A 19,347-nucleotide genomic window follows, 5' to 3' on the forward strand; every position below is an offset into this window, starting at 1 on the left:
TCAATCATTCCACCAATTAAATGTGAAAATTTGGTTTGAAGAGTAAGAACATCCTTTTATATAGGTTTAATTTTGGTGAAATCACATAAAAAAATCAATATGGGATGAAAAGATTTAGATAAATAAGAATGAATAAATATTCAAATGCAAAAATATGATGATGCAAAATATAAATTAATAATTGGTTGATAATTAGGATAAACCAAATATTAAAATCTTTGGAAAATTATATAGGATAAATAAAAATGCAAAAATATGATGATGCAACATAGGAGTATTCCACTTTTTTTATGATATATGTGATGATATTAAAGATAATTTATTTAAAATTATTTTTTATGATCAAATTAAATTGAAGAATCTATTTATTTTAAATGCATCTCATCAAAAGTATCCTTTTATTTATGTTTTTTTCATGATGAAGTTCAATTTAAGATCAATGCAAGAATGATAAAATATCAACGTGGGAACGATGATAAGCTAATATATGCATGGAGATTAAGCCTTTTTTTTAGTGCAAAAATATATATGAAATAATTTAATTGAAATAAATGCCATATATGAGAATGTGTTAGATCAACACATTCTTACAAAACTTCATCAATTCTACACTTATTATGACCATAATGATATATCTTAGTATCATTTTCTTTATTTTATATGACGAAATTAAATTGAATAACTTATTTATTTAAAATACATTTAAGTATTATTTTACTTTATATGACCAAATTCAATGAAGAACCTATTTATTTTTAAAACATCTAGTATTATTTATTTAGGTTTGTAAATATTGAAATCTAATTACAATTTTTTTAGAGTTTGAATTATGATGTTTAATGTGAAAAACTATTGCAACTATAAAAAATGTGAAAAACTATTTATTTGAAATACATATTATAAGTATTTCTTTATCTAGATTTTCCCATGATTAAATTTAATAGAATATCAATGTGGGAAAGCTAGATGAGCAAATGTACTCATGGAGATTGAGCCTTTTATTTAGGTAATGAATTGATGAAGTTTGGTATAAATTCAATGTGGGATGAATGAAAATAAATGTAAAAATGTCATATTGTGTAGAATGAGAATGAAGTAAATACTACATTGTGAGAGTGCCACATAGGAGAGAGAGTGATGGAAAATGATCCAATATGTATCATATTAAATAATAGATAGATACTCCAATACTAAATCATTTATATAGAGTTGACAAGTCCGTATATAATCAATGGCAGCAATAAATTAATCAAGTTACCATTACAGCTTGCATTGGAAATTTGGAACATGTGCGCCGACCTTACTATACTAAGATTAAACTTTACACTTATACTAATTAAGTTATTTCTCTATCAACTTTACTTCAATGTTAAGTTATTCCTCTAGCCATTTTAAAATAAAATTAAAAATTACTTCGTCCGTCCATAAAAATTAGTCATTTTTATTATTTTAGAATATCCATAAAAACTAATTACTTTTTATTTTTTAAAATTATCTATTACTAGTAGGCCCTATTTTCTACTCATAATATAATTAATTATCATTATTTACACTACTTTTTAAGTGAGACTATTTCTCCACTCACAATATAATAATCATTTTTACTAAAACTCATGTAATCTCTTATTAGGACTAGTTTTAGTGGACGGAGGTAGTACTATATATTTACCACGCCGATCAACGACCAAAAGTAAAGAAAAGAAGAAACAAAGTGATATGACAGCTTCTTACTCTTGCTTAATACACATGCTTCACAATCATTCATTCTAATATCATGTTGAATTTTGAGGGTTCCTTGTTTCTTAAGTTCAGTTAGTCATTTCTCACTTATATGTCCTAGTCTAGCATGCCATAACATGGTATTATTCTCAGAGACATTATCAGTTTCACTAGTTATAGCGTGGAAGCAACTAAATGATACAGACTATGTTTTCTCATGTCTTTCATCATAATTTTAGAAACCCTTAACAACTAGTAAACAATCTTTAGCAGATTTAAATTCACAGCCTTTAAGTTGTAAGAGACCACGAGAAATCAAGTTTCTCTTAAGGCTAGGGAGATATACCTGGCATCAGATAACAATCTGAAAAAGCCATCATGAAGTTGAAGTTTGATTGATCCCATACCTTTTACAGAGCAAACTTCATCATTCCAGGGACCACTTATCCTAAATCTTCTTCCTTCAAATCATGAAACCAGGATTTAGTTGGACACATATGAAAGGCACAACCAGAATCAAGAATCCATTCATTTCTTAATTTTGAAGAAATATTGTTTAAAGCTTCTGCTTCCTAATATTGCTCTGCAATATCAGCAAAGTCTGGTGTAGTGCCTTTCCGGGCTTGTTTCATTTTCCAGCTGTAGCAATCCCTCCTTATGTGGCCAGGTTTTTGACAATAATGGCACTTCCTACTTTGTTTTGTGTCATGATCACCTTTTTCCTTTTAATGTCTGCCCAGATTTCTGCTTGTCTTTCCATGGCTTCTTTGACTTACCTTTGGAGAATTTTTCTTTAACATTCAGGCTCTCATTTGGTGGCTTTTGTTTGGAGTCTGCAACCTTTTGAAGCTCCTTGGATTTCAAGGCATTAACTATTTCCTCCAGTGTAATGGAGGCCTCTCTGTCAGAGAGCATGACATCTTTCAGATTATCATAGGATTTAGGTAAAGCATTCAAGAGTAGAATTGCTTTATCTTCATTCTCAAGATTAACTTCAATATATGCTAGATCATCCACAACTTTATTGAAATCATCTAACTGATCCAAGATTGCCTTATCCTCTGTAATCTTATAAGAATGCAATCTTATTTTCATGTACAGCCTATTTGCCAAAAATATGGTCATATATAGGCTCTCCAATTTTGCTCAAATTCCAGCTGCAGTCTCTTCCCCTGCTACTTCACGCAATACTTTATCTCCTAGGCAAAGTATAAAAGCAATGTGAGCATTTTTCATCATGTCCATGTGTTTCTCACTGTCTTCTCCTTCCTTAGGTGGTTTCTTGGTAGTTAGAGCACCAAGAAGTCCTTGCTGAGTGAGAATCGCCTTCATCTTCAGCCTCCACAAAGCAAAATCATTTTTGCCTGTGAACTTTTCGGTTTCAAACTTTGGTATTGCCATGAAAGATGGCAACTCAAAATATTATTCTGATTTTACTTTCTTGAATCTAAGGTCCGACTTTTGATGTTCCTCGTAATGTTCTTCGTCGCGCCTTCTTCGTTTTCCACAAACGACGCCAATTTGTTAATCTTAATCAAGCTGTTGAATGCAACAGATCAAGACAAACCGCAACAACCAAACACTCGAATATGCAAGCTCAAACACTCAAGTTTGTGATGAAATTAAAAACAAGTAAAGAAGAATATGAACACAAGATTTTACGTGGTTCAGTTGTAAAACCTACATCCACGGAAGATCAGAAGAGAACTTTCACTATCAAGAACAAGAAGCTACACGAATTACACAAAAGAGCTAGAGATCACAGCTAACAAGCTTAACTTCAAGGCTACTGTTTTCACATCTCTCTCAACTCTTTTTCTCAGAGAATTCTACAAACTTCTAACCCTATCTATGTGGATTAAATAATATTTTAAACGCACAAAATGATTGAGAAACGGACTCGCAATCTGAGCTGCAGCATGCGCGATAGGAATGAGTCTGTTAGTTAGTTAAAACTAACTAACAATATTCTTTGCACTTTGGCCCTCCAATTGCTGCACATTTGCTTAAAAGCCCTTTACACTTAATGCACTTATGCATTCACATCCCTCTCCGACCATTTGATTTTTATTGGAGAAAGATCAACCTAACAATAGAGAATAATTTAGTGGTCTAGTTGAAGTTTGAAAGCAATTAATGAAGGAGATTTTGACATACTTCGACTTATAGTTACATTTTTGGGTTTCTCTTACCAAATTAAAATGTGATTGGTGCAAATAATTTACGGGCTATTATATTCTTGAAAAGAGGAAAAATTTTGATATATGATTCATTAATTTTAGTTAAATAACTATATGGAATTTCATTAGAGAATATGGAAAAAAAAATTCACGTCATTGTAGCAATATCTGGTGTAATTTTGACTTTTACAGTTTTCAAATAAGGATGTGATACCTATCCAAAAAAATATTTTAGTACTCCCTCCATCCATGAAAGAACTTCATAGGAGGGAGTGACACAAATTTTAAGAAAAAAGATTATTCAGTTATGAGAATTGTGAAAAGATGCTTTAATTAGTATTGAGAGTGGTGAAAAGGTGAAAAGTAAGGGTAAATGAGATATTTATAAGTGGTAGAGTATATTCTAAAAATAGGTAGGAAGTTCTTTTGTGGACGTCCCAAAAAGAAAAAGTAGGAAGTTTTTTCGTGGACAGAAATAAAATAATTTAGGTTTAAGTTCTAGAACAATCGATTAGTAAATGAGATGAAATTTAGGTGAGAACTGTCGGTGTCACAATAGACATGTAAACATTAAGGATCAATTTTGGTTAACTCCTAGCTTGGTTGCCATGACTACTCAAAATGGCAAGCTCGACCTAAGATTTCTATAAGTGTTTTAAATAGTAAAATTTGTAGACAAGCAAATGGTGAATGAGATAATGTTGTTGGATTAAATTCTTAATTAATCCAATTAGTGGACAAATATATATATATATATATATATATATATATATATATATATATATATATAATTAATGTAAATAAATACTATCATATTATGTATATATTAAATGTTATATTTATTATTTGTTGAGGGACCAAATAATAAATATGGATAACTTGAGAAGTTATAAATATGGGGTCTGGTCCCCGGGAAACTGTACCGTTCTGTATTCTTTTTCCCATCAAAAGAAATACGCTAAAAGAAGATACTGTATTCCTGGAAGATCAAATCTTCATACAGAATTCGTAATGGCTTCAGGTTAGTGATTCCGGTTTAATTATTTTCAGTTTATCATCATAGATTCTGTGGTAATTACATGAATTACTTCTAACAAGTGGTATCAGAGCCACTCTATCGATGATTTTCTGAAATTTGAATGTTTAACGGAAATTGGAATTTTTTATAAAATCTGAAGATTTCCGTGTCGGTAATGATTGAAATAAAACTGATTTGGTTTATTCAACTATTTAAACAAAGTTGATTAACGAAATTTGGTATGTGAATTCTCGTGGACTGACGTCAATTCTTGTGAAAATTCAATCGCCCAGAATGATGAAACTTGCATATTTAATTGCCGAAACAATTGCTTTGTTTGAGAATTGCATCATATGAATTGGGGTATTGAAAAAAGTGAAATTATAATTTACTAATTTATAAACGACGGCGGCATATTTAATTTGCGCCGAACTTGTGAATTACAATTTGCGGTATTGTTGATAACTTTGAAGTTATCATAATTGTGCAGAAAGTTAATTGGTTAATTGATATGCCAATTCAAATTTGTTTGGGCACTGTGATTAATTAAAAATAATATGTTAATAAATTATTATGATATTTTTTTATTGTTCTGGGATTTTATGCGATTGGAATCCATGAATACAATATCAGTTCTTTACTATGATTATCGTGGATATTTTTTTATGAATATTTTTTTTATTGGATATTTTATTGGGATAGATGTATTAATTTCTTAAGGATCTTCTCCCTATGGGATAGATTTTAATACGTCTTAAGGATCGTCTCCCAATAATAATATCTATTGTTTGTTGTATATTAAATAAATTGATTGAAGTAAAATGTCGCCAAAGTGACCCCTTTTATGTAGATCAATTTATTTAATACATTTGGTGTAATACCCCGATTTTTACCAATAGAATATTTTAATAGAAATTTTGAATTTTAGTTTATTAAGTAGTTATGCCCGGAGAAAAAGAAATTAGATGTATATATATATTCGTTTTTAAATTCCAACAAAGAAGTTTTCAAAAGTTTTACTAAATTAAGATTATTGATTGGTGTGTGTTTAACGTTGTCATGCGATCACGTGAATTTATTTACACGAATTAGATATGAATATTTTTGAGTTAGTATCACTTGAACCTTTCAACGTATATTTTATTTCAAATTATGTTGGATGAATCATCAACTCTTTATTTCAAACTAGTATGATTTTTATACATTTCGGGCTAATATGCATTTTTTTTAAAAGCCCATTAGTTGATATGAGCAAAGGCCCAATTCCTTTTGTCAAGAATCATGTGCAAGGGAAAAGGAAATCTTAGATATTTTCGCAGTGAGGTTTAATTATCTAAATCCTAGTTCATGAGATATGGCTCCCAAAAGGCCACGCTTCTTTTTACCTTCCATAAATTCTCTACTCTTTTACCCCAATCACCACTTCGTTCTGCATTCTTTACTGAAGAAACACCCTTTACGCCAATCATCCATCACCAATCATCCTCATTTCCTCCCGATCATTCGGGACATTTTCTCCATATATCACTCCAATATCATCCACAAGGCAACAAACAAAGTACTACTACTTACTCAAGAAATAGAAGAAAAAGAAAGGTTCAGGCTCCATTACTCACTTTCCTTTTTGTTTTCCTCATCAAATCAGACCTTAAGCATAATTCATATGTTTTTGCAGAAAACTCAAACAAAACAGTCACAGAACTCAGTCTATTCAAAGCTAGAACCACAAAACCACACCAAGGTTTCACCTTTAACTTCATAGCTCTACATCATCTACTCTATATACTACTCTTTAATTTACATCTATACATTATATAAGCAGAGAGAATACATTTATACTTTGAGCTGGACTTTTGTGAATGAATTGAAGAAACACAGAGACGAACGAACCCTTTTATTTTGATAAAACTTCAATCTTTGAGCTCCGATCTTGTTGAGCTTGATTTTTGTTGTGAGTGTCGGTGTGTGCGGTGTGAGTCGGGGATGTAGCCGAGCAGAGGGACCTCTGCAGCGGTGGCCGCTGCCCGTTCTAGTAAGAGAGCGAGAGAGATGGAGATGGTGGAGGGCGGCTGGGCGGCGATGACGGCGGGCCTGGGGGCTGATGCTGATGTCGCCGGATGAGAGTAGGGCGGCGATTCTCACCGTGAATGGAGGGTGAAGCGGCAGCAACCCACCCGTTGGCTGTTGTCGTGGGTGAGAAAAGTGGAAGAGGAGAAAATTAGGGATTTAGGGAGAAGGGAATTTTAGGGATTTGAGGCGTGGAGAGTCAGGGTAGGAAGAAGAGGTGGTGGCCAGCTGGAAAAGCAGCGGCGACGGCCGCCGGAGTTGCAGGAGCAGCCGGGCCGTGCGCGAGGGAGACGAGACAGGGAGAGAGAGGGTCGAGCGATGGAAAGGTAAGGAAGAAAGAGAAAGCAAGGGCGAGGGAGAGGGAGGTCAGGGGTGGCGGCGACGGCGGCGGCCAGAGGTCGGCGTTGCTGTCGTCTGCCGGAAGAGAGAAGGGGGAAGAGGAAATGCTGTGACGCGCAGCTGGGTGTGTGCGTCTGTGAGTGTTTTTGTGATTGTGAGAATGTGTGTGTGGGCATGTGAAAGAAAGGGAGAAGAAGAATTAAAAAGAAAATGTGTTGGGCCTTGGCAATTTATTAAATTTGGGCTTGTATTATTAGACTTAATTGAAAATGGGTTTAGTTATTTATAATTATATTGTGGCTATGAAAGAAAAATATTTATGCATTGACATTCTTTTAAGTTAAAGGTTTTATGAAAAATCGAGCAAAGGGTATTGTTGGTGCTCTTAGCTGAAAATTTATTTTTAAGATTATAAAGTGAGTTTTAAAAATCCGGGCATAGCGAATCAGAATTTAGTAGCCTCACTTTGCTATTATCTAAGGCTAGTATCACGAGACCTATTAAGTTTAGATTATCTTGTAGGCTCAATTGACCAAGAGGATTAGCATTGCTTACGAGACAAGTTACGTTTGACTTCGGACTTTGTCCAATCAAGGTGGGCTTTATTTTACAAATGTATCTTGAGTTATATAAGCTCTGATATTTCATGAAAGTTATTTGTTTATCCAATATAAATGTTTTTATGTGCGTTCTGTATTGTTTAATGCTCGCATAAGCATCGATCGAGATTCTCATTTGGCCTAACACGTTAGATGAGGATTGTGTACACAAGGTTAGTGGCTTGATGGGTTGATCGCCATCGTGCACTAACAAAGCAAAGAGGCGTTATAAGGGTGCTTGTCTGGATGTGTTCCGAAGCACAGTTATGATTATTGATCTGACCGGGTGCGTCCCGAGATTGATAAATGGGAGAAAAGAAAGCGATCCGTCGGTGGCTAGAGGTCCGGGATCATAAGCAGCGAGTAACAATCGAACGTTACATGGCGCGCCACTTAATGGGAAAAGTTTTGTCATGCTTAGAAGTGGATTTCTGTTTTAAAACCTTCTGAGTTATGATTGTGATATTGGATAAACTGTTTTGGTTATTTTCATAAAATATTTATAAAATGCATAACCCACTGAGTACACTAGTGCTCAGCCCAAAATATTTTTTAAATGTTTTCAGGTTGATCGGTTGGTGCAGATGGGGCTGAGCTGAGGCTAGGGTTCCACGTTGTCTTTTGCTTCCGCTAACGACTAGCTTGTTATCTTGTCTTTCAATTCCCTAAACTAAGAACTTCTATTATATGGTGCAGTATTATCTTATTGAGCTTAGACTCTTAATTCGTATTTCTATTAATGAAGCCATCGTTGATTATGATCAGAGTCACGAAACTAAACTTATGCTATCCTGGAAAAGTTGAATGTTGTTATTCGATTTATGTCGCTCAATGCCCATTCATTTATTTTATCTTTATTTTATTAATCTCTTCAAAACACAAATACCTAATCTTTTGGGTAAATCTTCGTAATTGATCTGTTCATATCTCTTTATTTCCTTATTTCTTTTTCTTGGGAAGTTGGGTCGTTACAAGTGGTATCAGAGCACAAGTTTTCTTTCGTGTCTCTGACTACCGCTGGTTGAATTATTCCGAGTCTAGAATAGTACCTCTAGACTTCTAAGTATTGTTGCAAACCTCGGCTCACCGTCTCACTGCCTGATCAACAAAGGTACGTTTTAAAAATTTTCAAATAAATAATTTTATTCCAAGAAAGTGCGCGCAAAAAGATTGCCTTGTGAAATGCTTGAATGATTCACATATATGCAAAAAGTTAATGTTTATGCCAAGAAAGAAGAGTATGATTTTTGGACCAGCGAGTCCTTACAAGAAGCAAAGTATGTAGTCATGATGGGACTCTCCGAGCCCACGTGATCTATTTTCAGAAGAAGAATATTATGATGAGTCTCTCTGAGCTCACATAAGTATGTTTGAAAAAAAAAAAAAAAAGATATGTTATTTATGTTTTGATTCTATGAATCATTTATGATTAAAGATATGTTATGATTTTTAACCCCATGCATGTTAAGAATATTTCAGATGACATAAATGATATTATTTGTCAACTTAGGTTATTTATAACCTTTTTGACTTAACGGTTATGAGTAGGTTGACCCAATAGTCAACTAAAGCTATGAGCTCAAGAGTATGTTTTACCTCATAGTTAGAGGAGAACTATCTAATGCTATGACAGGATTTCGATCCATATGAACTAGACGTTTGTCTAGAGATCTTTAAGTTTATGAAGGCTAGAACTTTGAAGAACATAGAATGCTTATAGAGAATCTATGATGTTTATAGAATAGAGAAACTTAGATCTAGCCTAGCGCTATTATATTTGAATGTTACTGGTTCTTCTTTCTAGATGGACAAACAAGGCAAGATATTCTATAAGCAATGCACTCCAGTGTATTTGCAAGAACAGTATGAAGAGAAGTTTCACAACTACATCAAGTAGCCAGATGATTTATTCGAGGAAATTTAAGGAGAATTTACGACACTTAAATGGATGCACGCAATGGAAAAGTATTAGATATCGAATCATTGATGGGACTCGTGTGACACCTTAATGATGAAAAACAGGGACAACCGACACATGCACAAGATCAATGATAGGCGATTTTCTATAGCTGACCAAGAGCTTCAAGCTAAGGCTATTGACATCGAAAGGTCTTAAGAACGAAATTGAGAAATCTATCACAAGAGAGTTAAGAGAGAACAACTGCCGCCTGTGTTATTAGATTAGTAGTTGTAATAGTTGTTTGGAATAACATTTCTCTTGATATAATCATCTAACCTTTTGGTTGTAAGGTCAAATTCTTCTACATTTAACTCAGACCTTACCTAGACACCCCAGACATTTTTTTAAATATTATTGCATTGTGCCTATGTATTTCAAATAAACACTTGGAGACACACTATTCTATTGAGTATAATGAAAGTCCTATTTTGAGACATATGATACATAAGTATCTTGTTCGTGCTTTAATGCGTGTTTTTCAAAATTTTCTTTCTTTAACACGCCTAGTTATTATGATTAGTTTACATCTGACCATGTTCAATCGTATTAACCAAAAGGAACTCTTTTGAGATGCACTATTATTTTGAATATATGTATTGCTCATATATATAAGTAATTTATTCAAACTTTATGCGTGTTGTTCAATTTACTTTCTTGTAGCGCGCATAGTTTTATGATTGATTCACATACAATATTGTTAAGTCCTGTTAACCAAATGAACCTTTAACTACAGGATGGACATGGAAACAAGAGGACGTGGACGAGGAAGAGGACGTGGACGAGGACGAGGACGAGGACGAGGAATTGCCCCGGAGCAGCCTGCACCACAAGTAGCACCAAATCGTTCAGCAATGGAAAGATTTCGCAAAGAGAAGCCACCTACATTTGATGGTTTAGGCGACCCTACGGATGTCGAGAAATGGATTAGAGCAATAGAACGAATTTTTAACTACATCCGCTGTGAAGATGAAGAAAAGATAATATGCGCCACCTATCAACTCGTGGATGAAGCCGATTTTTGGTGGGAATCTGTAAGAAGAACTATGACCGATGAGCAATGGGAGAATTTCACTTGGGACGACTTTAAGGCGGAGTTATATGAAAAATACATACCTGGCTGCTATCGCCAAAAGAAACAAAATGAATTCTGGAACTTGAAACAAAGAAACGGAACAGTCACAGAATATGATCGAGCTTTTAATCAATTGTCAAGGTACGCTCCACATCTAGTGGACACTGACGAAAAACGAGCAGAGAGATTCAGAAACGGGTTACGCCCCGAAATCTCAATTTCCCTAGCAAGTCAGGGAGGTCTCACTTACGCACAAACACTAAGTAGGGCTCTCACCATCGAGTCACTACTACCGAGAGAGAAAGGAAAAGCACCTGCACAGTTTGAACACGCGTCATATCCAAATAATGAAAAGGGAAAACGAAAGTGGAATGAGAAAGATTTCGAAAATGAGAAGAAACCGTGGACAGAAAATTGGAATCAGAACCAGCCACAACAACAATCTACGATTGGAGAAAAACCCCTATGTCTGAAGTGTCAGAAACCCCATGCAGGTGAATGCAGGAAGGGGTCCAACGTTTGTTACAACTGCGGACAATTTGGGCACTTTGCAATGGCATGCCCAAACCCAAGGAAGAACGGGGGAAAAACCCAGCAACATCAGAAGCATGGACACTTAGCTAATCAATGGCCATCATACCAAGCTAGGATTTATGCCCTAAACCAATGTCAAGAAGCTCAAGATGATGAAAACCTAGCAGGTATGACTGTGTATCTAACATACCACTTATAGTATCACGAGATGAAAATCTTCGATTTGAGATCAATCATTTAGAACACGCATATTGTTCTAAATTAAAGCAATGAAGAATCACTAGCTATGAATAAGAGTGAGACAATCAAACGATGGAAAAAGGCCACAAAAGAGTTGTAAGATGGAATGAAGACCTAGTATTCCAAATTAGAAAATGAGTATGCGAATTTCGAGGACGAAATTTTTTTAAGGGGGGAGGGTTGTAATACCCCGATTTTTACCAATAGAATATTTTAATAGAAATTTTGAATTTTAGTTTATTAAGTAGTTATGCCCGGAGAAAAAGAAATTAGATGTATATATATATTCGTTTTTAAATTCCAACAAAGAAGTTTTCAAAAGTTTTACTAAATTAAGATTATTGATTGGTGTGTGTTTAACGTTGTCATGCGATCACGTGAATTTATTTACACGAATTAGATATGAATATTTTTGAGTTAGTATCACTTGAACCTTTCAACGTATATTTTATTTCAAATTATGTTGGATGAATCATCAACTCTTTATTTCAAACTAGTATGATTTTTATACATTTCGGGCTAATATGCATTTTTTTTAAAAGCCCATTAGTTGATATGAGCAAAGGCCCAATTCCTTTTGTCAAGAATCATGTGCAAGGGAAAAGGAAATCTTAGATATTTTCGCAGTGAGGTTTAATTATCTAAATCCTAGTTCATGAGATATGGCTCCCAAAAGGCCACGCTTCTTTTTACCTTCCATAAATTCTCTACTCTTTTACCCCAATCACCACTTCGTTCTGCATTCTTTACTGAAGAAACACCCTTTACGCCAATCATCCATCACCAATCATCCTCATTTCCTCCCGATCATTCGGGACATTTTCTCCATATATCACTCCAATATCATCCACAAGGCAACAAACAAAGTACTACTACTTACTCAAGAAATAGAAGAAAAAGAAAGGTTCAGGCTCCATTACTCACTTTCCTTTTTGTTTTCCTCATCAAATCAGACCTTAAGCATAATTCATATGTTTTTGCAGAAAACTCAAACAAAACAGTCACAGAACTCAGTCTATTCAAAGCTAGAACCACAAAACCACACCAAGGTTTCACCTTTAACTTCATAGCTCTACATCATCTACTCTATATACTACTCTTTAATTTACATCTATACATTATATAAGCAGAGAGAATACATTTATACTTTGAGCTGGACTTTTGTGAATGAATTGAAGAAACACAGAGACGAACGAACCCTTTTATTTTGATAAAACTTCAATCTTTGAGCTCCGATCTTGTTGAGCTTGATTTTTGTTGTGAGTGTCGGTGTGTGCGGTGTGAGTCGGGGATGTAGCCGAGCAGAGGGACCTCTGCAGCGGTGGCCGCTGCCCGTTCTAGTAAGAGAGCGAGAGAGATGGAGATGGTGGAGGGCGGCTGGGCGGCGATGACGGCGGGCCTGGGGGCTGATGCTGATGTCGCCGGATGAGAGTAGGGCGGCGATTCTCACCGTGAATGGAGGGTGAAGCGGCAGCAACCCACCCGTTGGCTGTTGTCGTGGGTGAGAAAAGTGGAAGAGGAGAAAATTAGGGATTTAGGGAGAAGGGAATTTTAGGGATTTGAGGCGTGGAGAGTCAGGGTAGGAAGAAGAGGTGGTGGCCAGCTGGAAAAGCAGCGGCGACGGCCGCCGGAGTTGCAGGAGCAGCCGGGCCGTGCGCGAGGGAGACGAGACAGGGAGAGAGAGGGTCGAGCGATGGAAAGGTAAGGAAGAAAGAGAAAGCAAGGGCGAGGGAGAGGGAGGTCAGGGGTGGCGGCGACGGCGGCGGCCAGAGGTCGGCGTTGCTGTCGTCTGCCGGAAGAGAGAAGGGGGAAGAGGAAATGCTGTGACGCGCAGCTGGGTGTGTGCGTCTGTGAGTGTTTTTGTGATTGTGAGAATGTGTGTGTGGGCATGTGAAAGAAAGGGAGAAGAAGAATTAAAAAGAAAATGTGTTGGGCCTTGGCAATTTATTAAATTTGGGCTTGTATTATTAGACTTAATTGAAAATGGGTTTAGTTATTTATAATTATATTGTGGCTATGAAAGAAAAATATTTATGCATTGACATTCTTTTAAGTTAAAGGTTTTATGAAAAATCGAGCAAAGGGTATTGTTGGTGCTCTTAGCTGAAAATTTATTTTTAAGATTATAAAGTGAGTTTTAAAAATCCGGGCATAGCGAATCAGAATTTAGTAGCCTCACTTTGCTATTATCTAAGGCTAGTATCACGAGACCTATTAAGTTTAGATTATCTTGTAGGCTCAATTGACCAAGAGGATTAGCATTGCTTACGAGACAAGTTACGTTTGACTTCGGACTTTGTCCAATCAAGGTGGGCTTTATTTTACAAATGTATCTTGAGTTATATAAGCTCTGATATTTCATGAAAGTTATTTGTTTATCCAATATAAATGTTTTTATGTGCGTTCTGTATTGTTTAATGCTCGCATAAGCATCGATCGAGATTCTCATTTGGCCTAACACGTTAGATGAGGATTGTGTACACAAGGTTAGTGGCTTGATGGGTTGATCGCCATCGTGCACTAACAAAGCAAAGAGGCGTTATAAGGGTGCTTGTCTGGATGTGTTCCGAAGCACAGTTATGATTATTGATCTGACCGGGTGCGTCCCGAGATTGATAAATGGGAGAAAAGAAAGCGATCCGTCGGTGGCTAGAGGTCCGGGATCATAAGCAGCGAGTAACAATCGAACGTTACATGGCGCGCCACTTAATGGGAAAAGTTTTGTCATGCTTAGAAGTGGATTTCTGTTTTAAAACCTTCTGAGTTATGATTGTGATATTGGATAAACTGTTTTGGTTATTTTCATAAAATATTTATAAAATGCATAACCCACTGAGTACACTAGTGCTCAGCCCAAAATATTTTTTAAATGTTTTCAGGTTGATCGGTTGGTGCAGATGGGGCTGAGCTGAGGCTAGGGTTCCACGTTGTCTTTTGCTTCCGCTAACGACTAGCTTGTTATCTTGTCTTTCAATTCCCTAAACTAAGAACTTCTATTATATGGTGCAGTATTATCTTATTGAGCTTAGACTCTTAATTCGTATTTCTATTAATGAAGCCATCGTTGATTATGATCAGAGTCACGAAACTAAACTTATGCTATCCTGGAAAAGTTGAATGTTGTTATTCGATTTATGTCGCTCAATGCCCATTCATTTATTTTATCTTTATTTTATTAATCTCTTCAAAACACAAATACCTAATCTTTTGGGTAAATCTTCGTAATTGATCTGTTCATATCTCTTTATTTCCTTATTTCTTTTTCTTGGGAAGTTGGGTCGTTACATTTGGTATGGTTGTGAGTTTATAATTCATGCGTTTATAAATTGACCCAAAGGTTAATTGATGCTTGGCAGAATTATATACACACTTGTGGTAATAAATGTGTGACAATTATATGTATTATATGTGGGCAACATATTAATCCAAAGATTAATTCGCTGTTCGACATACCTTATTGTCAATGTTTGATTACTGCAACAAGAGTACCGTTTACAATTAATATTACTATCCAAAGATATGATATTAATGTTGTGATTGGTATCTTGAGATGGGATTAACCATTATTTTGAATTTATTATCCAATTATGGATATTGATGTGAACTTGTTTTTATTTCTTTTGTTTAATATTCAGCTACTTCATCTTCCGCTGCCACAATATCTTCTAACATCAATTCTGTGTCCATGCTTAATGGGACTAATTTCAAGGAATGGAAAAGGCACTTGATGATAGTGCTTGGCTGTATGGAATTAGACCTTGCACTTAGGGCGGAACAATCCGCACCTCTCACTGCAGATAGCGCCCCTGATGATAAAAGGGATTTTGAGAGGTGGGACCGTTCTAACCGCATGAGTCTAATGATCATGAAACACAGCATTCCGAATGCCTTTAGGGGTCCAGATTCTGAGGAGATTACTTGTGCTAAAGATTTCCTTGACGAAATTGATCAGCGTTTTGCGAAAAACGATAAGGTTAAGGGTCAAGGAAACGTTTTTACTTTGGTCTGTTCTGAGGTTAATTTAACTTCAGTACCTAGAAATACTTGGTGGGTAGACACTGGTGCTACTACTCACATAAGTATTTCTATGCAGGATTTTTGAGCTGCCGAAAGCCGAGTGATGATGAAAGACACATCTTTATGGGCGATGAAAATTCGGTGGAAGTGGAAGCAATTGGACATTTTAGGTTGTTATTAGAAACTGGTTTCTATTTGGATTTGAAAGACACATTTGTTGTACCGTCTTTTAGACGGAATTTGGTTTCTGTTTCTTTGTTGGACAAATTTGGTTATTGTTGTTCATTTGGAAACAATCAGTTTACTTTGTCTTTGAATTCAAATGTTGTTGGAACCGGTTATTTAAGTGCCTATGACAACCTTTATTTGTTGGGAACAATTGCATCATATAACGAAACCTTGCACGTGGAATCACGTGGTACTAAACGCAAATTAAATAAAGAAAATTCTGCATCATTATGGCACAAGCGTTTAGGTCATATCTCAAGAGGTAAAGTTGAACGTCTTGTGCATGATGGCATTTTGGAATCACTTGACTTCACAGACTTTAATGTCTGTGTAGATTGCATAAAGGGAAAACAGACCAAAATTAAGAGATTAGGTGCCAACAGAACTACAGACGTCTTAGAATTAATTCATACTGATATTTGTGGGCCATTCCCTACAGCATCTTGGAATGGTCAACAATATTTCATTACATTTACAGATGACTATTCACGTTATGGCTACCTATATCTAATTCATGAGAAATCTCAATCTTTGGACGTGTTCAAAGCTTATAAAGCTGAAGTTGAGAATCAACTCAACAAAAGAATTAAGATCGTCAGATCTGATCGTGGTGGTGAATACTACGGTAGATATGATGGATCAGGTGAACAACGTCCAGGACCATTTGCTAAATTCCTAGAGGAATGTGGTATCGTCCCACAATACACAATGCCAGGGTCGCCTAGCATGAATGGTGTATCTGAAAGACGAAATAGGACTCTTAAGGATATGGTGAGGAGCATGATTGCTCATTCTACCTTACCCGAGTCCCTCTGGGGAGAAGCATTAAAGACAGCAGCTTACATTCTAAATCGAGTACCAACTAAAGTAGCAGCTAAAACACCTTATGAGCTTTGGACTGGTCGAAAGCCTAGTCTAAAACACTTTCATATTTGGGGATGTCCTGCTGAGGCAAAGCCTTATAGGCCACATGAAAAGAAATTGGACTCCAAAACAGTTAGCAGCTATTTTATTGGTTACTCTGAGAGATCTAGGGGCTATAAGTTTTATGATCCCACATCTAGAAATATTTTTGAGACGGGAACTGCAGTGTTCTTCGAGGATGTTGAGTTTGAGGGGAGAAATAAGGTTAGAGACATTGTCTTTGAGGAGGAATTGAGTTCAACTTCAGTTCCTACTATCACTTTTGACGATGTTCACGTGTCCGCACCTACCATTGATCAAGAAGTGAATCCAGAACCTCAACAAGACAATGTTGAAATCTCCATTCCAGAAGTGCAACCTCAACAACCTCAAGAACAAGTGTCATTAAGGAGATCCACGAGAGAAAGGAGAAATGCAATTTCGGATGATTACATTGTATTTCTTCTTGAACATGAGGACAATGGAATGATGGAAGATGATCCTATCAACTCTCATCAAGCCTTGAAAAGTTCTAACTCTCAAAATTGGATGGATGCCATGAAAGAAGAGTTTGATGCTATGCAATATAATACCGTTTGGAGAATTGTCCCATTATCTGAAGGTGTTGAACCAATTGGTCGTAAATGGCTATTTAAAACCAAAAGGGATGCAAATGGTAATGTGGAGAGGTATAGGGTACGCCTTGTAGCCAAAGGCTATACTCAGAAAGAAGGCATCGATTTCAATGAGACTTTCTCTCCAGTTTCATCGAAAGACTCTTTTAGGATAATTATGGCGCTTGTTGCTCATCTTGATCTTGAGTTACATCAGATGGATGTAAAGACTGCGTTTCTCAATGGAGACATTGAAGAAACAATTTATATGTGGCAACCAGAACACTTTGAGGTGGGAGACCCAAAGAAAATGGTTTGCAAATTAGAGAAATCCATCTATGGACTCAAACAAGCTTCTCGTCAATGGTACCACAAATTTCATCAGGTAATTATCTCATTTGGTTTTGAGACGAACGTTGCCGATGATTGTGTGTATCACAAGTTCAGTGGGAGTAAGTGTATATTTCTGGTTCTATATGTCGATGACATATTGCTTGTCACTAATGATATGGGCTTATTGCACGAAACCAAGAGATTTCTATCAAACAAATTTGAGATGAAAGATCTTGGAGAAGCCTCTTTTGTGTTTGGGTATTGAGATACATCGTGATCGTTCTCGAGGCATCCTCGGATTATCACAAAAGAGCTATATCAATAAAATACTCAAAAGGTTCGGCATGCAAGATTGTAAACCAGGTGATACCCCTATTTCTAAATGAGACAAGTTTAGTCTAAAACAATGCCCAAAAGGTAACCTTGAAATTCAAGAAATGCAGAAGATTCCATATGCATCAGTAGTTGGAAGTCTTATGTATGCTCAAGTATGTACGCGTCCGGATATTTCGTACATTGTTGGGATGTTAGGAAGATATTTAAGCAACCCTGGTATGGAACATTGGAGAGCAGCCAAAAAGGTTTTAAGGTATCTTCAGAGAACAAAAGATTACATGCTCACGTATAGAAAATCAGATAATTTGGAGGTCGTAGGATATTCGGATTCTGATTTTGCTGGATGCCAAGATAGTCATAAATCAACATCAGGCTATGTTTATCTATTGGCTGGAGAAGCTATATCTTGGAAAAGTGTCAAACAGACACTAGTAGCTTCTTCAACCATGGAGGCAGAGTTTGTAGCATGCTATGAGGCATCAAACCATGGAATATGGTTGCGAAATTTTGTCACTGGGCTGCGCGTTTTGGAGAATGTTGAAAGACCACTCAAGCTATTCTGTGACAATAAATCAGCAGTACTGTATTCCAACAACAACAAGAGCTCGTCAAAGTCAAAACACATCGACATAAAGTTCCTTGTTGTTAAAGAAAGAGTGCAAAATAAACAAATATCTATAGAGCATATTGGGACAAACTCCATGATTGCGGATCCGTTCACAAAAGGCTTACCACCCAAGGTCTTTCATGAGCATGTTGCTCGTATGGGTGTTGTATCATTTGATGATATTATGGTTTAGTGGGAGTTTGTATTCCATTTGTTTTATATTGGTTTCAGATGCTTGTGTATTTGAGTATTTTCTGCAAAAATAAAGTATTAAGTATTTCACTCTTTTGTGACCTCACTTAGTTTAAAGAGGACCAGTCGAAAATATACATGTTTGATTAACATTGCGTGTTATTTTCGTTTGACCATTGATCTATGTCATTTGACTATATTTGTATATGTGACCATTGATGAGTTAAGTCATGTTTTTTATGACGAAAACTGCTTTGATCCTATATGTTTATAGTTGATGGACGAGATTGTTAAAGAATATACATTTTATGATAGCATATTAAGAGCTCATAAAGTCTTACATTTATTATGTTATATATGTTACCCAAGTGGGAGATTGTTGGATTAAA

General features: G+C 35.9%; 3 protein-coding genes across 5 annotated transcripts in view; 2 read left to right on the forward strand and 1 right to left on the reverse strand.

Annotated features, from left to right (window-relative positions):
* LOC130988768 (cyclic dof factor 2-like) overlaps window positions 1–19,347 on the reverse strand; it is a 52,422-nt gene that overhangs the window by 24,672 nt on the left and 8,403 nt on the right. The gene's annotated exons all lie outside the window — the stretch shown is intronic.
* LOC130988787 (uncharacterized) lies at window positions 6,027–14,802 on the forward strand. Of its 3 annotated transcripts, XM_057912747.1 has the most exons (7): window positions 6,027–6,513; window positions 6,593–6,658; window positions 7,846–7,918; window positions 10,616–12,632; window positions 12,712–12,777; window positions 13,965–14,037; window positions 14,608–14,802. In XM_057912747.1, the coding sequence occupies exon 4, from the start codon at window positions 10,617–10,619 to the stop codon at window positions 11,685–11,687; it is 1,071 nt and encodes a 356-aa protein (XP_057768730.1). In that variant the 5' UTR covers window positions 6,027–6,513; window positions 6,593–6,658; window positions 7,846–7,918; window position 10,616; the 3' UTR covers window positions 11,688–12,632; window positions 12,712–12,777; window positions 13,965–14,037; window positions 14,608–14,802. The 3 variants fall into 3 exon arrangements, with proteins under 3 accessions (XP_057768730.1, XP_057768732.1, XP_057768731.1); XM_057912749.1 differs by lacking the exon at window positions 13,965–14,037; XM_057912748.1 differs by lacking the exon at window positions 7,846–7,918.
* LOC130990508 (secreted RxLR effector protein 161-like) lies at window positions 18,261–18,959 on the forward strand. The gene has a single exon (XM_057914738.1). The coding sequence runs from the start codon at window positions 18,261–18,263 to the stop codon at window positions 18,957–18,959; it is 699 nt and encodes a 232-aa protein (XP_057770721.1).

The sequence above is a fragment of the Salvia miltiorrhiza genome, chromosome 6 (assembly GCF_028751815.1).
Source record: "Salvia miltiorrhiza cultivar Shanhuang (shh) chromosome 6, IMPLAD_Smil_shh, whole genome shotgun sequence".
In the NCBI taxonomy this organism is placed as follows: Eukaryota; Viridiplantae; Streptophyta; class Magnoliopsida; order Lamiales; family Lamiaceae; genus Salvia; species Salvia miltiorrhiza.

Coding starts and splice junctions, on each gene's coding strand:
- LOC130988787 (XM_057912747.1), top strand. CDS start 10,617: ATGGACATGGAAACAAGAGGACGTGGACGAGGAAGAGGACGTGGACGA.
- LOC130990508 (XM_057914738.1), top strand. CDS start 18,261: ATGCAGAAGATTCCATATGCATCAGTAGTTGGAAGTCTTATGTATGCT.